The 20,824-nt window shown below is 38.3% G+C and overlaps 2 protein-coding genes across 3 annotated transcripts in view; both read left to right on the forward strand.

The window, feature by feature from the left end:
• The window catches only part of LOC124169214 (zinc transporter 1), a 63,423-nt gene extending 52,143 nt beyond the window's left edge, over positions 1–11,280 (forward strand). For both annotated transcript variants that reach the window (XM_046547731.1, XM_046547732.1), the window contains exons 6-11: positions 1,469–1,747; positions 2,526–2,651; positions 6,759–6,940; positions 7,519–7,605; positions 8,057–8,299; positions 9,144–11,280. In XM_046547731.1, coding sequence (XP_046403687.1) covers positions 1,469–1,747; positions 2,526–2,651; positions 6,759–6,940; positions 7,519–7,605; positions 8,057–8,299; positions 9,144–9,365 — 1,139 coding nt within the window. In that variant the 3' untranslated portion in view covers positions 9,366–11,280. The remainder of the gene's footprint in view (positions 1–1,468; positions 1,748–2,525; positions 2,652–6,758; positions 6,941–7,518; positions 7,606–8,056; positions 8,300–9,143) is intronic.
• Positions 11,281–13,373: 2,093 nt separating this feature from the next.
• On the forward strand, positions 13,374–18,123 carry LOC124169215. Its single transcript, XM_046547733.1, has 5 exons — positions 13,374–13,511; positions 13,719–13,857; positions 13,934–13,997; positions 16,342–16,569; positions 17,759–18,123. Exons 1-5 carry the CDS (start codon positions 13,474–13,476, stop codon positions 17,914–17,916), a joined length of 627 nt encoding a protein of 208 aa, XP_046403689.1. The 5' UTR covers positions 13,374–13,473; the 3' UTR covers positions 17,917–18,123.
• The last annotated feature ends 2,701 nt before the right edge of the window (positions 18,124–20,824 follow it).

Below are 20,824 nucleotides of genomic sequence, written 5' to 3' on the forward strand. Positions count from 1 at the left end.
GAAAAATGATACAAAAAATTCTGTGGTATGTTACACACCTTGCAATATGGACAAGAGGTCTATCGCTAGACGGCGAAACGGTCGTTTTCTTCATCTCGTCACGGGCGAAACATTTAATTGGTGCATTTCATTGTATTTTTGTAGAGAAAACAACACCTCCGAGTTACAAATAGCTTTTAAAATTAAATTTTACCCATTCTTTTCTATTTTAAATGGCCGAAAGGTAGATTTCAATTTCCGAGATGTAGAAATAAAAATGATTATGGCAGTTACCTATGTTACGTACCACATAAATATTTCCTTACGTGAACATTTTGAATTTTTTTTGCATAAAGCATACGTAACTGCAATAATAATTTTTATTTCTACGTCTCGGAAATTGAAATCTGCCTTTCAACCATTAAAAAAAATAAAAGAATGGGAAATTAAATTTTAAAATCTATTTGTGATTCGAAGATGCTGTACATACAATAGATGGTACAATAATGATTGCCCAAGACAATCGTAAAACGGGTTACGTAAAAATTTAGCCCACAATTTTTCTTAGTTTTCTTCGCCTTTTTAATCGATGGGATCTCGTATTTGATTTTTAACCCACTTCCAATTGTCGGACAACACCTAAAATTTTGCACCTTCGGTTACTCCTGTTGACAATACAGTATTCAAATATCAAACATTTGAATATTTTCCATTTTGTTGGAACAAATAAACTAAATTTCCTTTTCGAAAAATAGTTTTAAATTTTCGCAGCGGATGACGTTAGTTATACTCAATTGTATTCGGCAGAAATTCCTTTAACAGCTTTGGATTAAATGATTGCATGATTCAACAACAAAAAATTAAAAATTAAATTTAAAAAAGATGACAAAACACAATCTTTTCCCAAAAACAGTAGAAAATGGGCTAAAAAGTGTGCAATAAGATAATGACGACTCGGAGAATGAAGCGTAATGTTTTACATATGTAGTCTAAGCTTCTCCTTCAGGGTTGTGTCACCTAACCGTGTCATCCCTTCCTTCAACATCTGCAAAACACTTATGCATTGTCTTCATCTCTATTCTTGACCAATCTGGATCATATGTGTAAGGACGGAATCTATTTTGAACTAAGCACTGCGCACACTAGATAGATTCTCTCCTTATAAAAATCCAGGACGTTGTCCGAGGAGGAGAGGGCACCACTGGTTTCGGGCGTGGAGCGAAGTGTGGCCGGAATGGGGGTGCTTGGGTAGGACAAGCCACGCCCACTTTCACCAAAACATTGACAATCCCTTAAGGGTCAATGCTAAACTATTTGGTGAAATTTTTGGCCATAACTCGTTTATACATTAAAATAACTATGGAACGCACAATGTTAACCTTTGTTACTGACTTCATTGGTAGGCATCGCAAAGTTATGCCTCAAATATCTTTTCCGTGGGAAAAATTATTTTTATCCCTTTCGTCCATCTATATCCTATGGCGAGTAGGTTATACCTTTCACCAGGGAAGTTTCCTCCACGTGACGTCATCGGGTGACGTGGTCCTCGAGGGTGGCGTATTGGCGCCGAGGAAGAATGTTGTGGCTGCTGCAGCCGCCCAGCAGGAGGCTACAGCTGCCGCTCCTGCAGCAGCTGTAGTATCTACAGGAGGAGGCTCTACGACGGCGGTGACAAAAGCTGCGGTGGCGACGTCATACCTACAGGCGGGAGTCTCCGGCACGCCGCCCCTGCGCCAGGGCCCGCGAGAAATGCTCAGGGACGTCCTCGGTGAGTCAGAATCATCTACATATACTACATCTACTCACTGACCCGCAAGCCGATTGGCAAGTGGAGGGAGTTGTTAGGACATTGACCGTCCGCACAAAATAGGCAAAAAATACGAAACACGTTCTCAGTCATAATTCAATCATTGTCATGCCCTATTTCGCCTAAGTAAATGGGTTCTTGACATCGCGGTACAATAAAAATACATATTTTTCGCAGATTTTATTTTCAATTTTTTTGTCAAAATCGGCAGCATTGAAATACGTTGCAAATAAATTGGGATCATTTTTTGGTGTAAGGAGCATTATAAAAGTTTTTTTTGCCTAAATACTGTTTCTATATTCTAGCATCATTCAACATTTTTCCTATTAATATAAATAATATTGTAAGAAATTTCAAATTTCTATTACTTGAAAAATTATAAGGCTAGAATTTTGACAATTTCGTTGTTTTGAATAAATTCCTCAATTTTTGTACTCAATAGGAAGAAATAGTTTTAAGATGACGTGGATTCGTAGAATCAATTCGTATCAATATTGATCATAAATCTAATCAATGTGTCGAATTAGTCAATTTTTTACAACTAATCAAAGTTCTGCATAGTTAACATCAGCTTTATGCGTGTTTTTTTAACATGTTATTGTCAAATGCTTCTAAGTCCATTTAGACTGCATGATATACAGATATGTTTGCGTCTATTTTTCAAATGAATTTGTTTTTCTTAAAAAATGTGTCGAAAAAAACGGGTTGCAACCAAATGAGGGTTTTCTTCCTGTTTCAGGCTGTTTCCTTGTGATCATTTGTTCGTTGGTCGTTTACTTCACCGATGCCAATGTCGCCAAATATGCTGATCCTATCATATCCATCATATCGGCGGTCCTCTTGCTTATTCTCAGCTATCCGTACAGTAAGTATCAGTTCACCTTCATTTAATATGTATTCCGTATATTTGGGATACATTGGGACAGATAGACTTTTCTCTTTAAATCATTTCCGCATTTATCAGAAGTATTTCGTACATGTTGGTATATATATATGTGTATGCAAATTCAATGTTAATTACTCTGAGTTACCGTGTTCATTGTTGCTTGTTGATTTTTTTAATGCCAGTTTAAGTTTGTGAATCTTACAACAGAGAATAAATGTGCATTTAAGATTCAAGTTACTAATTAAGTATAGTCCTAGTGGCACAGCCAAAAACGTTGCTCTTGATGATGCAAACTTGAAATTTGGTAGAATAGATTGGTATTTATTTCAAGGGCCTAGTCCTTTGGAATCTGGGTTCAACGTGTTTTGCACTTTCTCAGATAAAAAATACTCTGTGACATTTCCAAACAGTGCAGACGAATAAAAAGTAACTTATATGAGATAAGGAGTGAATGGTTGGCCGGGGAACCACAAAAAATAACAATCATCGTCACTTACCTCCATCGCACCGACCTCCAACCTGGGGCCGTATTCTGTAACTCCAAACCGATCGGTGCGGCACCGATTCGTCGGGTGCGACGTCACACCGACTCCCGGAAAGAAGTCGTGCGATTCTGTACGAACCCAATTTCTGTCAAGGTATTTAATATAGATGATGACACAGTGAATTATAGAGGCGTATTCGAAGGGGCAGAAAAAGATAACATTGCAGAAAACCTCATTATTTACTCGGTGATGAGGTAAAAACAAAATAAAACGTACAATGCGCACCCATGAAACCCACTAGTCGGTGGCCGAATCGACACCTTTTTGCTGTCGGTACGGCTACCGACGATCTCCCGTCCTCTCGTCGGTGCCGCACCGACAGCAAAAAGGTGTCGATTCGGCCACCGACTAGTGGGTTTCATGGGTGCGCATTGTACGTTTTATTTTGTTTTTACCTCATCACCGAGTAAATAATGAGGTTTTCTGCAATGTTATCTTTTTCTGCCCCTTCGAATACGCCTCTATAATTCACTGTGTCATCATCTATATTAAATACCTTGACAGAAATATAAAATAATGGTTTAAAAAAATGAGGTTTGCTAACATATAATGGCTTTATCTCATTTATGCTACCACTTTCACTCGCTTGTAATAGGCTTTATTTCTCTCTATCATCATTTATTTGCTCCTTTGACATAAAAAAGATATTTTTTATTAAATATGAGTTTTGCCGCAATGTTATCACTTTATATCACTCTGAATAGGCGACTGTTATTTCACTCAATCATCAATTTGGCGTTTCTCTCGGCATAGAAATAAGATCTTTTTATTTAAGCATGAAGTTTGCCACAACGGTATCAGTTTCTTTCATTTGTAACAGGCAACTATACTTCATTTCATCGTCAGCCATTGATTCCCTTGACGATAAAAGAAGATATTTGTTAATAAGTATGAGGTTTGCCGCAATATTATCATTTTCTCTCACTTGGAATGCGCAACTTATACATATGTATTTCACCCAATCACGATTTCTTTACTTCCTCGTCATTACACTTCTTTTAATTAGACCCAGCTCCATATTTTTATAACAATTTCCTAACTTGTTCCTCTAATATGACATTTACATTTGCATTTGAATCCTACGTTCACGTTCCATGGTATGCTATTTTCGTCTGCTACGGTGCCAATGGCATAACCTTCCGTTGATAACATTTAGACGGAACTTACTTAATGACAACTATATTACCAAATCATGAATAAATAGCATTATACGGAACCAATATTTAAAAAAAGAAACTACGATCTCAAGGATAGTTTCAATAATTCATTCCAGCAACAACAATTTCTATCACATACAAACTTTATTGTGATGTTGTAATATTGTTTCCTTCGAATCTGTAGGTACAGTATTACTACCACACAATATATAAGCATTGTTAACAACTTATCCAATATGTTAATCTTAATCTAGCAATAAGTCGTAATTTCCGCAAAGAAAAAGATTGAGAATGACGACAACAAACTGTGCCAATGAGTCTTCACTTAATCGCTGAAAGTGTCGTCGTCGGTGCGGAATCCGTTGTCGGTACGGTTTGATGCCCAGTCGGTGGGCTTGAAAGGGAAACCGACCGGTGCGGCACCGACGAAATACAGAATACGGCCCCTGATAAGTGCAACTTAGATGCCCCTTTCTAGATGCAACTTTCAAGTATATACATTTTGGAGGTACTTTATCGTGCACTTGGTAATATGTCAAATGTAAAGAATCAATTATATAATTTCTCCTCGCTTAACAAATGCCGGTACAAAGATAGGAAGTTTACACACTTTGGATATATTTTATGGTACACTTATGGCCGGACAAATCTGAGGTGACATTTGGTACCGTCGCCTCATGTTGAAATAAGGAATTTCTTATATTCTCTGTTGTTAAAATGTGTTCTTTTTTTAATCCTGTTGCGTTTTACTTATCCTTATCTATTGTTGTGTTGCTGATGTACGTCTTCCATAAAATAAAGACGTTTCTTTCCTAGTTGTTAAAGCAGTTTATATAATTCTTCATATGTATACCTGCTCCCGTCATCATTACCCCGAAAATAACAACAGGAAATCGAACAAGTCTAACATAAAAGATTATGTCCGAAGAACCATCACGCCCACCCTGATTGGATATTTATCGAATGGATGAATGTAACAAAGAAGAATATTTGAGAATTACTGTTCTCTTATCAATTAATTCAACTGCGATTGGGGCATATTACTCATACTTTAACCATTTATCTGCAATTCAAAGAATAACTTAAAAGATACGTATTTATCACAGCATCCGTTGTAGCGTGTGTTTGTAACAGGGGCAACTCCCGCCTCTCCCTACATCATATGCTTTGCGGTATGAGTGAAATCAACGGTGTAAGGCGAGATCTTGCGGAACATAATGATGTAAAATTGAATATACAAAAGATGTAATACATGACTACTTTAGCGTTTTAAATTATTTTTCATTATCTTCATTAGTCAAAAATCGTAAGATTGGTTTGACGAAGTTCTCCATTCCTCTCTCCTATCCGCTAGTCTTTTCATAGTGATGAATTTATTACCTTTTACATCCTTTATAACCTTTCCTATGTTACTTATTCGGGAACGTCCCTTACCCTTCTTTCCTTCCACTTGTCCTTCTACGGTTGTTTTCATCAGACCATCAGGTCTCATAAATGTTCCTTAGTTCCGTGTTCTGCTTAAGGCTTTCAGAAGAATTCTCTTGTCTCCCACTCTTCAGAGCACTTCCTCATTAATTGCACGGTCAATCCATTTTATCTTTATCATTCTTCGGTAGCACCACATTTCAAATGCTTCCACTCTTGGTTTCTCTGCTGCTGTAAATGTCCAAGTCTCGCTTCCTTAGAGAAACATGTTCCACATGTAGCATCTGATAAATTGTTTCCTTACTTCTATGACTGTACTCTCAGCTGTAAGAAGATTATTCTTTTTGTGAAAGCCATCTTCACGGGAGCTATTCTAATCGCTATTTATTTCTTGCTTCATCCATCGTTGGTAATTCGGCTTCCAGGGTGAGACAACTCCTTCACCTCTTCAAGATTATGCTTTCATAGGTTAATTTTTGCCCTACCCTCCTCTATTTTGCTGCTTACTAATATCTTAGTCTTATTTTTGTCGATTTTCAGCTGATATCTGGGCATTATCCTTTCCATACTTGTCAAAGTTTTCTTCAAACGCTTCTCTGTCTCAAGTATGATTGCCATGTCGCCAGCAAATCGCAGCATACTAACTTTTTCCTGGTTGATATTGAATTTCAAACCCTTATCCTTGATTTCATTGATTGCTTTCTCGATGAAAACGTTAAAAATTACGGGGGACAGTGCACACCCTTGTCTCACTCCTTTTCCTATTCTTGCTTCTGCACAGTTGGGTCCACATTTTATTACAACTATTTGGTTTTTATAAAAAAAACAACTTGTTAACAATTCCACGATCATTGCAGAGTAAATATGTAAATAATGTTTGTAAACCATTTCCTCTAATAAAAAGTTATTAATTAGTGCTTATCATTCCCTGTCTCGCTCTCCTTGTTGATGAATGGCAGTGAAGGAGTCTGGGCTGATTTTGCTGCAGACGATCCCCGACCACATTAACATCGAGAGCCTCCGGGTGAGGCTATGCCACGCCTTCAAGCCCTCTGTAGTCGGCGTCGAGAACCTGCACATCTGGCAGCTGACGCCGCACCGTACCTACGCCACGGCACATGTCGTGTTCATGAATTCCAAGGTATGCACAGTTGAGCGTTTCACTTGGACCGTAAGTCGCAATGAAATCCTGAATTTTACAATAAAAATTGTTCAGACCAAAATTGTTGATCAGGTAACTATCTATAAAATTGCTCTTACACTGTTTTATCTGAGACTCACCGTTTCTGAGAGAAATCCATTCAAAGTTAGCCGGATCTGTTTTCTCCATTATAAGCATGACAACGCTGTCTCTGAGCATAATTGGACGAGTAATTATATTTTATATAATATCCAGTATATAATAAGAAACAATAATTATATGTCATATAAGTAAATTCTTCACTACGAAAGTAGGAAATTCATAAATATTATTAACTGTGGAATTTTTTGCGTGGGGTACTAAACGATTAAGAAAAAATAGCTTTCTCCCTAGCTTTGAAACTCGCGTAGAGAACAGAGCGGCACCTCGAGGTAGCACCACGTATTTTTGTTAGCAGTGTTTAGTGTATACTTAATTTATCGTCGCATCGGTGTGTAACAATCCATGGTCCTTTTAAGGGCTGGGATTAGAGCATGAATTGAAATGTAATACATTTTTCGATCTTCTCTTATTTTCAGGAGATCTCGTCCGTGATGAAAGCCGTCACTGAATTTTTCCACGAGCAAGGTATCAGCCACGTGACCATCCAGCCGGAGTTCCTCACGGTAAGACTTAAATTATCACGTGGAAGTCTTCTTACCAACTCATACAATATTATTCATTCCAATTTCATCGCCTCATTAGCAAAAGCGCCCCTCGGCACGATATAGATTTTGATCCTTGCTCTATCCCCTTACTACTGTCAAAATTTCAAGTAAATCGATGCAGTTTGAAAAAAAAATGCAAGCCAAAGTGCTCTTCATTTGCTGGGCTATTACCCGTAATGTTGGAACCAATAATTTGCCATAGCAACGCTTCTACTTTTAATGATGAGCCCTGATGAGGAGCGCCGAGACAGAGCTGAAACGTTGGCCGTTATGAAATTAATTTACCCGGTGGAAATCCCGAGAACAGTTTACCCAAATAATTCGCCGGGAAATCATAAAATCATATTTCAACGCTTCTACTGTTTTCGTTCATCGAATGTTTATGATGATTTGTTTTTATTTGCCGCAGTGCCGCGCCAAATCGGCGTCGAACGCGGAGACCAATGGGCGCTTGGCGCTGCCGTCAGCAGTGACGACCGATAATGCGTTGACTGCGGCGGAAGGCGGCGTGAAGATGCGTGCGGGTCGCGGAGAATCGTGCCGCAGCCTGCAGTGCTGCGACGAGGGCAAGGGAGTGCCGTTGGCCCTGCCGCAGCCGGGTGCTGAGAGGCGGCACTCCCTCGATGAAGTAGTGATACCACAAGAGCCGCAGGTGAGTGGTACCTCCGCTGTTAATGGTCAATGTTAGACTCATTTGATACAATACCCAAGCAGCAATCAGTATCCCAAAACATACAGACAACATTTCCGGCGTTAACATATGCCATCCGAGCAATATACATGTCAAACAAATAAAAGTTGTATGGATATCTGTAAAATATCCAAAGAAACCGTCAAACAACGTTGCAGCGATTTCCAATAGTGGTCTTAGAGGTTCATATTACTACATATCCTAGATATCTTCGCATAGTACCGTAACTATTGGGGGGTATGAGGGGATAGATCCTCCCCCACAGCCTCAGGGAAATAAAAAAATATTTAAAATTATTGTCTAATTTTGACGTATAATAACTGAATCTCCCACCCACGTTCAAACATCGGCGCCGGACGGTATTTTTTCGGTCAGTTCCATATAAATTCCAATGTTCGACGGAGTTCCGGCGCGACGTTCCAGAGAGTTCGCCGCCAATATAAAAACAAGCTATCTCGGAAGCCCAGGCAGTCTGTATATTGAAGTGATGATAAACACTCCTAAAAGCAATTTCGTTAGAAATTCATTTAGCGTAGCTATCGGTACGAATTCATTAAATTAGTCATGAATATTAAATATTTAATGGTGCCAGACTCCACACTTCGCATTGAAACATTTGCTGAAGATCGAAGATTCTATGATCACCACTTCAAATGGGATTGCCACTTGGAAGTGAAACTGGATCCCATTGAAAAGGATCCCTTACGAGAGATTTTCCCCTTAAAAATTCACTTTTCTTACATGCTTCACAAATGAAGGCAAGTGCTAAAAAGTGATAGGTGTTAATTTGTTCTTCTTCCCGCAGGGAGGCAGTTCCGTCGTGGCGGAGGTAGGGAGGAGGGCTGTGAGCGAGGAGGCCCTCTTGGGACCCCATGAGGGCCCTACGAAGACCAGCCACGACCCTGCTGGGGGCAGCCGCCCTGGGCTACCCTCCACTGATACTGCAGACGACGGAGACCTGCGCCGCTCCACGGAGGCTGTCTCAACTACTCCATCGGAAGGAAGCAAGGAAGAGGTTAAGCGATGAGCAAGGCCAATCAATGCACGGCGTGCGATAAGTGCAAATTCGCGTGCCTTCGATTCTAGTGAAAGAAGGAAATAACCTTGGTGAATGCCACTGAATTCAATACCTTCGTCTCTGTTTCAACCACTTCTGGGTGTTTAATCCGGTATTTACTTTCGGCCGCTAGCTCAAAAGATAGCGAATGAATTCACAAATCCACCTACGATTGTTATTCTACCTTTACAGTGCCACATGTTAATAAAAATCGGAGCCAAAATTTTTTTCAATGGAACTATGGAGGGGGAAATATACTTATGGTTTCCTAGGGTTTCTTTGGAGGGAGTTTACTTAAGACTGCATCTTCCCGACAAACGGTGCGGGTTTGAACCCCTGCACCTTCCTTCCGCTATCTTCCAGTTCGCTTCGACTTTGTACTTAAATTTAGGAGTAGCTTACCCTTTACGAAGAAAGAAACCGAAGAAACACCCGAAGCGTTCCGCGCATTCTGGTTATTTGTTGCCGAGGTCTAGACACAGCTAACAGCAGCTAGAACTAACAATACAGAGCAACAATCGTTGCTAGAATCGCTTTATTCTTTGCAAATTTAACTTAGCGACCGCTCTTCGATAATATAAACGTAATGCGTCGCTAAGGCAAAATATTTGTTCCAACAATAAAACCTCTTCACGTGGAGCTTTTCCTGCATGATTAGAGTTACTCTCCACATGAGTCGCGCTTCGTATGCCTAATGCGAGAACACCATGTCATGAATGGTCTCCTCACGTGAAAATGAAAAATATCCGAGGCGTGAGTGATCTAGGCCAGCGGTGAATAATAGTTGTGGCTCGTATGAGCGAAGGCTATCGGAGGGCCACGCTGCTTACAATGATTGTATTCATCAGTTAACATTATATTTAATTTCAGAAGAAATATAAATTGTGTATTAAAAACTTAACAGTAGCGGTTGTTATTCAACTCACTTATTTGGTTAACTTTATATTAGTTAGATTTCTAGCTACTAGCACATTTAATTATATAATCAATTTAATGAGACAAGTGTACCCTATCATATTTTTTTAAATTCTGTGTCGGAGCATCACGAACTCTGTGGCGGACCACATGCTATCTAGGCTATTGTTGGGAACAAGGAACTCAATGCAATGGTTCCTTGCATAAAGGGGGCATCAGTATAAGTACACGGTCCAAGCGACCGTTAATAATAACCGGAATAAATGCCCAGGTCATTAATTTGTGTCGGCTAACCTGTTACTAACGAGAAAAGGTTGAAACAGGTCGAGTAGACTTATAATTCAGTGGATTTAATCATGTTTTATTTTTAATTTTCACTAAAGTGACTGAATAGACAAATAAAATTCACTAAGTACGTTCCAATTTATTAACACCGACAATGATTTTAATTCTGTTGTATCATTATCGTGGTGTATGACTGCATCTAAAACATGGTTGGTGTTAAGAAATATTCATTGCGAAACTTAAATAGTGAATTTTATTTCCCCATATATATAGTGGTTCCACAAAGTTAAGCCTGGAATCTAATACAAAATGACTGAATTCCACGAAGTTTCGTCAACGGTTGTCGAATGTCTTCGGTTTTAAGTGTGGAATACAGATCAAGTATTCATACGTTAGACAACGTCTGTGACGGGATGCATTGTGCAGCGAAGGAGAAAGAAGTCGATACATTGAATGTGTGTGTGTTCTTGTGTGTTAAGTGAACATTTTCCACGGTGATTGTTACCTGTTCCCTGCGCTGCTGTTTTCTTCATGGACTATAATTCCTAAGACTGCCATTTTGCCGTAACAGCGACCCTCGCCATCGTCTGTGTTCGAGGCTTCAAGCCCCGGAACGAATATTCGCAATTCTAACTACTGTGATCTAAACGCCAAAAAATGACTAAATAAAAAGTGTTAAATCATTTATTCGCTCCACCAATATCTTATTCCTAACGTGCACAACAACTTAGCTGATTGTGAGGTGCAACCAAGCATAGCAACATATCTTAAGATGCAATCCTGACACTGCAGCTGCTACATTCATACCTTTCCCATACTAGTGCTTTAGTTCCCTGCAGTAATCATTGCTTGTGTCCTCATTATCTGTCCTAAGTTCTTATCTTTACATCTACCTCGGGGGTCTTTTCTGTCAATTTTTCCCTCCATTATACGAGGGGTCACTCGTATTCCTTTAGTAATTGTTCTGTCTGGTCACATAACCTATTCATCGGGAATTAATCAGGGGTATGGTGCAGTGGCGCCGATCCATGGAGCCTGAGGGGGCCCAAGCCCCCTCGAAAATTCGTAATGGGTGCGAGGGAAAAATGTGTCAGGCTTCTCGATTTTCCCCGGAGTGTCCAGATATCGAGATTCGAGTTATCAGGGTTCTAATATTGATCATATGACTCTTCTAAAATGCTTAAAAAAACTTAAAACTCACTACTTATAAAATTTCCCGGGCAACATCCCCGGTTTGGGCCCCCCCAATATTTTTTTTCGGCATCCCTGGTATAGTGATCCATAATTCCCTCTCTTATCCTATTTTTCGGTACACCTCTTCGTTTATCGCCCTATCCTTCCACCTGATATTCAGCGTTCGCCGCCAGCACTAAGTTCCGTAGGATTTGAGTGTTTTATGGTCAGCTCTTACGAATGTCCAAGTCATCATGCCGGGTCTGGGGAACCATCAAGAAACATGGTTAGGTATCATCACTGGTCAACAATCCTAAAGGCTGAATCACACGATCATTTTTTTTTCGCCATTTTCGTGTGATCACTCCAGCGATCACTCGCAAATGATGGTCGCGCGCAATTGTTTTCCGCGATCATTCCATTGATGAGGATTCCCATCACTTTTTTCATCACTCGCTCGGTCGCTTTTTCCGTCGCTGACACCGTCACTGAAACACTATATCAGCCAACTGGAACGCATGCCCGCATGGAGCGATTGCAGCGCAAGGTTTGACAATCGTGGGAACGACATTGGTAAACATAAACACGCTATATATATTTTTTCCTGGTACGGGTCCTTTGACAACGAGCTGTGATATCGGAAATGATGCGAAAAGCGACGGCAGGAGGGATAGTGTGATTCAGAAAAATGATCACTCGAGCGATAAGTTTTCCGGTCCCGAAAAGCGATCGTTCGAGTGATCACTGTGAGTGACGGAACAAATGATGATTCAGGCTTAAGATTGGTTTGACGCAGCTCTCCACTTTATTCTCCTGTCAGCTAACCTTTTAAAACCTACGCATTTCTTCTATTTCACATCTTTCTTTACCTGTTCCATGTATTTCATTCGAGGTCTTCCTTATCCGTTCTTGCCATCTACTTTTTCTCAATGATTGTCTTCATCAGGCCGCCATGTTTGAAGATATGACCTTTAAGGCTGTTGTTCCGTCTTCTTATCAAGGTTTTCATGAGACCTCTCTTCTCTCGTACTCTTCTTAGGACTTCCTCATTTCTAACTCGGTCGATTAATTTGATCCTCATCATTCTAATGTAGCACCAAATTTCGAAGGCATCTACCATAGATATCTCCGTGGCTGTCATCGTTTATTCCTCACTTCCGGATAGAAGCAAAGTAAGTTCCGATAAACTGTTTCCTCACTTCTTTGTTTAAATTTCCCCCTGTAAGCAGGTCTCTCTTCTGATGGAATGCTCTCTTCACTTGGACTAATATGCTGATAATTTCTTTCTTGCTTCTCCCATAACTAGTTACCCTGCTTATCAAATAGCAGAATACATCCACCTCTACCAGTTTTTGTTTCCCTGTTTAAATTTTAGTCTTGACTTTTCTCTCCTGCTGCATACTAATATCTTGACTTTCTGCATGGTTAGTAGTTATTTGCTTTATACCTAGTCGAAACTTGACAAAGATTACTTGTGCCTTCATTGGCAGTTACGCAACAGCAGGCCCTCGAGATATAGGGCTAGGAAGATGGTCATTCATGTGATAAATATTTCAATCCCAGTGGTTAGGAAAATTAATGATTTTTGTTTGCATTGTTGTGATTTTATTTGTAAATAAAATTATTTACGAGTCATTTGATCACCATCAAAATTACACGTGCACGCACTGTAAATAAAACTACAAAAATACCTAAATCAATCAGAATGGGCTGCCTGAAGTCTGAAGATAGAGCACCGGTTTGGTATGTGTTGATGCTGTCGAATTAATATCTCAAAGTAAATATGTACTTCGTACAAACCGGAAATATATCAAGAGCATTTTAAGTATTTTAACTGTAGTATGAAAGACGATTATATCGGTGGTCAAGATGCATTATATTCCTTTTTTTAAATTATGCTAATGTCCCGCGTATCGTAGCCTAAAATCATTACTTTTATGGAATATGTAGCCCTCAGTCAAGACATCCAATGGATAGTTATCAATTTGGCGGTCATGTGCGAGGTGGAATGGCAGGATCACGCCCACATAGAAATGAGTCCTGGGAAAATCATTATTCTGAGTACATGAATCGATTAATACGGGTTCAGGTGAGCATTTTTACTGATTTTTCTTTGAGATTAATGAAAATGAATCTTGCCATTTATTAGTTGTCTCTATGTTCAGAAAGAAGTGAAAATAATGAAACCTCAAACCAAGAGCTATGGACCCGAAAAGGACGAAGCAAACGGTAGGTGGCCTAGTGATAGAGGTGGAATTATTATCAGTGATAACCCTTGAAGGACAGATTTTGTTTTCTACACAAGTGGGACGGTGTGGGGCCAAATTACTGTTATTATTAAAAATCAATTTAGTGCAAGTTTTAGCGGAATTGACTTGGTAAAACATTATCAAAAGAGAAAGGTAACTTGTTTCCACATTTTGGCTAATATTTTTGGAGGAATTATTTTCAAATTATTTGACCACGGCGAAAAAGAATTATTTGAGCTAAGTTGTTTTTATTATCTTTCTACACACGAATCCTTTGATTGACATGTACAGACGGGCGTCCTCTATGGAGTTCTTGCTTCCGCCAAATTTAATCGACATGTACAATTTAGTTTTATTGACATTTAATACTATTAGTCAAAAGAAAACAGCGATAGATACAGGCACATGTTTTACTCCGGGTTAATATCTCCACAGTTGCTGACGTTTCGTTACATTACATATCTGATGAAGTTGGATCCGGAAAGTGTTCCTGTGAACATTAGTTAAGTAATGAAATGATACATCGGCAACTATGGTGATATTAACCCGGATTAAAACTCGTAAAGAATGTATCCATATCATCCGCCATAAAATCCTGAAACAATTCGTATATCATCGATGCTAAGTTAAAAAAAATGTTGGGAAGCAAAAAGCGGATCAATGTCAATGTCTCGCTTTACAGATCAAAACGATATATTGCATCAAAAATGACCCCTCCCCATTCTTATAAGTTCAAAGGCAAGTGGTAACTAAAGTTATTGGAATAAGAAACCACGTCCACTGGATTTTGAAATTGATGTCTATAACACAGCAAATGCGACAAATTCAAACAGTCCAAATTGCGTTCGAAAACTCTGCAGTTATGTGTAAAACTTTACAATATAGAATATACTCCTGCATATTTTGAGTTTTTTCGGTTACGTCGTGCAAAAATCGGCGAAAAATCTCGAAATGTCCGTTAGCATTATTAATAATGTAGCCTTTTTTTATCATAAATGGACTTATGCATACTCTTTACGTTAGATCATAACGGATCAATTCGTAGGAAATATATCATATTTGGGGTCAAAAATGAATGAATCCATGTTTTAAAAATGTAGAAATGGTTATTTTTACATTTATTTTCCATAAAAGTAAAAATTTCTCGTAATGGCAACCCGAATTTAAATTTTAGGTTCTACAAAATTTTAAAAGTAAAAATTTTGTAAGAAAGCCCTAAAATTTTAAAAGTAATACGTAGAATGTTTATTAACGAAATGGGAAATCGTTGTGGCCTGCCTCCTTCGATTCACCGGAATGTAACACGCGGTCGAAAGCGGGATGGTATTCGAAGCTGTCGTCAATCAAATACGACTACCGTGGCTGGAGAGCTCGGAATTTGGCAGGCATCATGAGTATCACCTCGGACACAATTAACTCATATAGAGCAATTCCACGTAAATGTCATACTGACTGGTTAAATAAAAAAAAAGTGGTTGGAGGCTCTGATTTGGATCAAAATTTGTGCTATTAAGTCTAGACTTTCGTTATTAAGTCCTGACACTAGCATGAGTCGCATGTGTCTCTGATAGGAGAAATTTTTTAATGTGCTCGCCACAGTTTTTAGCCACATACTAATAATGAGTCATCTACGCGCAAAAAACATCTGTTTTTCTAATTGATTTTTATGGCCACTGTATTAATAACTTTTTTCTATTTTGAGGTTCGTTCATTATTTTGAATGATTTTAAGGGTTTTTGCACAAATTTGTTTTGTTTATTTTGAATTAAAGAGGTTATTTTGTAAATTTTTTTTGACTGTGAATACATTTATACCAGAAGGGAATCACAAAAGTCAGTCCGTGACATTTCTGGTCAGTCCGTGACAATGCTTTTCAAGAGGAATTACTCCTCTGTAAAATCAGTTATTGTAATGGGCTTTGCAGCATTATGAAATTTGCATTTGGTGTTCTGAGATATATTTTATTGAAACTCTGATCACTCTTTGTTTCAGAGTAAACCTTAGAGGTTTTACTCTGAGCTGAAAGTTCGCTTCATTTTTGTCAGTCCGTGACAGTGAATTTTAAGTCACGTAAGTCCTGTATTTTTCAAGACAAAGTAGTGTATCAACCAAAGTTAAACTTCACACCATTGTGCAGCAATTTGGAAGTTGAAAAAGTTTTGTATGTCAGTCCGTTCGCATTACGTGTGTTCTTAAAAGTTCAAAAACGCATTGTGACAGTCAGTCCGTGACGCGTGGAATCGCCCTATAGATGTCACCACTGTCTTCATTGAGTGGTGCCCTCTGAAGGCGAGACTAACTTTTAAATAAAAAAAACGTTGCAGTCAGCCCGCCGCAGAGTCCTGCTGGAAAGCCCTACCCGGTCATCTTGAGTCCTTATTCGTCCTGTTGGTGGGAGCAGCCTGACCCCGTGATTCCACCGGAGGTGGGCGGTTCGAAGCGATATTACCGCGGTCGCCTCCGCTCCGACACCGACAAATGCGTCGACGAGCAGCACAGGGCCCCCAGAGAGATTGCGATTGGGCCCGCCAAGAGGCCCTTCTTCGAAGCAGGTGAGCATCTATTTGTAACGGCGCCTTAGCGTACGAATTTCCCAATTTTATGGCTCACAAAATAATTGAGAGAATACAGCAGATTTAAGGGAAAGAAAGGCAAGTTTTTTTTCCGCGTCCAACAAGGAACCATAATAGCAATTTTTAAAAATTACTTTACAATAACTTACATCTACTATAATTTAAAATTAATTAAAATAATATACATAATTTAAAATTAATTTACAATGACGAATCATGATATTAGATGAGCTCTGGGTTAGCTTGACTCAGACTAGATAAAATAGGTTCTGCAGATGTAGTAAATAACTCATTATATTTGCAAATACTAATTATCGGCATGCTATAACTCACGCATGAATCACTTCCCACATTTTGTTAAACTTTTTATTTTTCTAGCGCTAACTATTAGTTATATTTGCATGGTAGTATGTTCTTCAAACTTTCCTAGTTCCTGGTCTTACCGCGTGTCGTTGTTCTGTGTCATTGATTGTCAAACGCCAGGATGAGTGTTGAATGCGTGAGGTTGAATCACCCTGTGCCACGCACCCTGGTGGTGACTTGCAGGGTACCTCGTAGATGTAGATCAGAAGTCAACAATCTGGATATTGGTTTGACACCGCGCTCCACGCGGCTTCTTTAGACCTAAGGAACATTGGATATTTAGACGACTATAAATTTATGCAAATATTGACTATCTGTTACGTTTATAACACGTATACAACCTGGAATAGCATATTCCATAACATATTAATTCGATATAAACCGATAATTAACTAAATGTTTTTTTAAGCGGAATAAATACCTACATAAGGAGCCAAAATGGTCATTTTAACCCATTATAACCCAATGCTGCTTCTAAGTAACATCAAAAATGTATACATTTTCAGCTTTATACAGGAAAGATATTAACTGCGTATGTGCTGTAAAGTTTAATGGCGAAATATGTAGCTGCCACGATAATTATGATTGAGCGGAAAATTTTCACATTTTTAGAATGAGAAGTCTTGAAATTAAATTTCTCCCAGAAGCAGCTGTGGGTTAGAGAGGGTTAAGAAGTCGAATAATCCGATCCTTATGGTGTAAAGGGAAAAAAACTATCCCATTACAATAACAAATTTATCCATCTATTTATCTCAATTTCCCAAGTGTAACTTAAATGCACTCATCTTTGAATTTCTCTCCGTAGTGCCAAAGAGTGTGCTGGCATACTGGCATTGTCGCCCCGGGCGGACTGAATATGACGACAGCATCAGTTTTACGGGATACATCGCGTCAAGAGCAGTATATCAGTACAGGGAGCCTGTTCCATCTTGCAGGAGGAGGAAGGAGGACAAGCCATACTAAACAATACTCTCTTCTTATTTTTGGGTGCATCTCAACCTTCGTGAACACAACGAAGTGCACACACACACTATTTATTAAAAAGTAACGATTTTTTTAAACAAAAAAAGGAATTTTGTGAACCATTCATCACAGCATATTCATGCCGAAAAACAATGGAGTTCACGGATGCACAATTTGTAGAAAAAATAAATTATCGATTTCTTTTTCCTTTCTCTTGACCTCAATTTTTTACATGTTTATTAACGTCTCGGATAAATCGGAATCAGTAAACAAATCATTGCAAAAATAGTCCAGAAGAAGATACAAAAATTATATCGAGATGTTGGTAAAAAAATTTGCCTATCAATCTAAGACGCTAATAAACAGCAATAAATTATGAAATAGAAATTAATTGTAATTTTCCACAAATAGTTTTATCTCAGGTATGGTTTTTGGAAAATATCTAGTAATTTTTACACAACTAACTAGCTGACCCGTCGAACTTCGCACAGCCTAATAATCAATTAACAGTGCCGTTAAACCATTTATAAATCGAGAACGGCTTAACTAATTTGGACAATTTTTGAGTATAACTACAAGGCATCAATAAAAATGCAAAAATAAATATTACAATGGCTTATTAGAAAGGTATTTTATTTACTCAATTTTCCTAAGGTAGGCCGAGGCACGTTTACGCGAATTTTTTTTCAATGCATCTTCTAACTTTTATGTTTTAACGGAAAATTTTAGACATTATAGTCCTATAAAGCAGTTAATAAAGACAAAATTTTTCGCATTCATTCGCGTTATTGTTCTCTTTGTGTTTTTTACCGTAAAAAATGTTTTTAGGCCCAAGTCTGTTGCGTCTTGGGCTAGACCGATGCTAGACTGCCCCGGTATACCCTACACATTCGGCTTTATTCTCTTGAGTCAAGTAACTTTCAATGTATACAACAGTTTTTGTTTTGTTGTCAGGTGCAAGAACGAATAAAGCGGTTGGTTTAGCAGCACATCAACCTGCAACATATATCTGACAATGAGAAAAACATGGGTTTTCTATATTCAGACTAAAAACACTCAACCACTGATCTTGTGATTGTTTAATTGTCATCGCGTATGCTGCTCGAATTAGAAATGGAATTCGTTTAAACTCAAAGGGCATATCGGTTGGGGATCTTCGGAATGAGAACCTTAGTAAGTGAGAAGAAAAAGCTTATTGAAATTTTAACGACTATAAAAAAAGGATTTTAATTGTGATTAAACTTAGAAAGTGATGACAAACAACATAAACGATGCTGACGGTCGTCAAGGGGACAATAAGCCAAAAACGCTAAAATTTCAGCATTTTTTACTGTTTTTAAAAATTCATCTGTAAATCAAGTGATAAACGAAATTCAAATGAAAGAAGAAGGATGTGTATTTATTTTTATTTTCAATGGTATATATTACAACTATATGTGACCATTATCACTAATTTAAATACGCAAAAGTAAAAAGGTTTGCTGGCATAAATAACGAACTTTACATGTATTTATTATGAAAATGATTCAGGGCCCATTCCAGGGGCTTATGGGCCCTGCGGAAGAATGAAAAATAGTTAACGTCCTATTCTCAGGCCTACTGAATGTACCCAAAACATTTCGTAGGAATCGGTCAAGCCGTTTCGGAGGAGTTAGGCAACAAAACTGTGACACGAGAATTTAATATATTAGAAGATATGTTAAAATAAAGTATTTTCCTGCGCACTGTATTTCCATAAAACATATTGCAGTGGGTGGTACGTGGTATAAAAAGGCCTGAAAGAAAATAACCACATATCTTTAGCCTAGTTAATTCTATTTCAACTTTTAAATAAAATTTTATCGCATCGTTAACATTGACGCTTGAACGCCATGTCACCGTTTCTTCGCATCGTGACGTCAACTCGCACACAACTTAAACGCTTCACAGAAATGCAATAAAAATGCTGCACTTACGCTGAAATGATATTCACAGCAGCGCAAATGCGATGATGGAGATGTCATCGTCCTCAAACCCCTTCTAGTGGCAATCATACAATTTCTTCTCAAAATTGATGGGCACTCTTACGAATACTTTCTTCTTTTTATTTCTTTTCTTTTTTCTTGAACTTATTTCAAGGGGAGAAACACTCATACTAGATCGTGATCTGCAGAATAAAACAGTGCTCTCTCTAGGTATTCTTGGACCTTTAATGAATTAATTTACTTCATTATGAAGAAATTTCTGAACCAACCATTCATTTGCTCCGAAAAGATTTAAACAAATATTTAAAAATAAAAATTATTTGAGAAAACATAGTCACAGATACAATAACCACTTTTTTATATGATCCACTTTTTTTGTTTTACCGAGGTTTCGACAATAAAGGTACCCTGAGTCATTCTCAAAGGTGAGAATACGCGAAACATGTGTATTTCCACCTTTGATTATGACAAGGTTTATAGTGTCAAAACCTGGGTCAGACAATGAAATAACTTATGGATCATACAATATTGTAGTGTGTATGTCATTATGTTTCACAATTCCACAAAATATCGCCATCCAAACTTAAATTATTTGAGAATGCCAAAGAGCTATATCAAAGAGAACTGAGAATCGCTAGTTACCAAGCAACAAAAATAAACGAACAGATGCCGAAGAACAAACCCTCGTATTGTGTGTGCCTCAGAGTAGTGTGTGCAAGTTGACGTCATACATCGGAAAACAAGAAGGTCGCGTGTTTCGGCACAATTCCAGTTTTGAATAATTTAATAATAAATAATTAATCAACGATATGTCCTTTCGACGTAAGATTTGAAATTTAGTGTTTTGGCTGGTACAGACTTTTTGTTTCAGTTTCCCGAAAGTGAACAAATACTCTAATGTTTGAGATTAAGCCAGAAAAAACACTCTATAATGAAATGTAATG

Source organism: Ischnura elegans, chromosome 12, assembly GCF_921293095.1.
Source record: "Ischnura elegans chromosome 12, ioIscEleg1.1, whole genome shotgun sequence".
In the NCBI taxonomy this organism is placed as follows: domain Eukaryota; kingdom Metazoa; phylum Arthropoda; class Insecta; order Odonata; family Coenagrionidae; genus Ischnura; species Ischnura elegans.

What these genes read in the sequence shown, in the direction of transcription:
- LOC124169215 (XM_046547733.1), top strand. Translation starts at nt 13,474, where the DNA reads ATGGGCTGCCTGAAGTCTGAAGATAGAGCACCGGTTTG. An exon ending in GAAGATAGAGCACCGGTTTG is followed by an intron (nt 13,512 to 13,718) that starts GTATGTGTTGAT and finishes TGGAATATGTAG; the next exon opens with CCCTCAGTCAAGACATCCAA. An exon ending in ATCGATTAATACGGGTTCAG is followed by an intron (nt 13,858 to 13,933) that starts GTGAGCATTTTT and finishes CTCTATGTTCAG; the next exon opens with AAAGAAGTGAAAATAATGAA.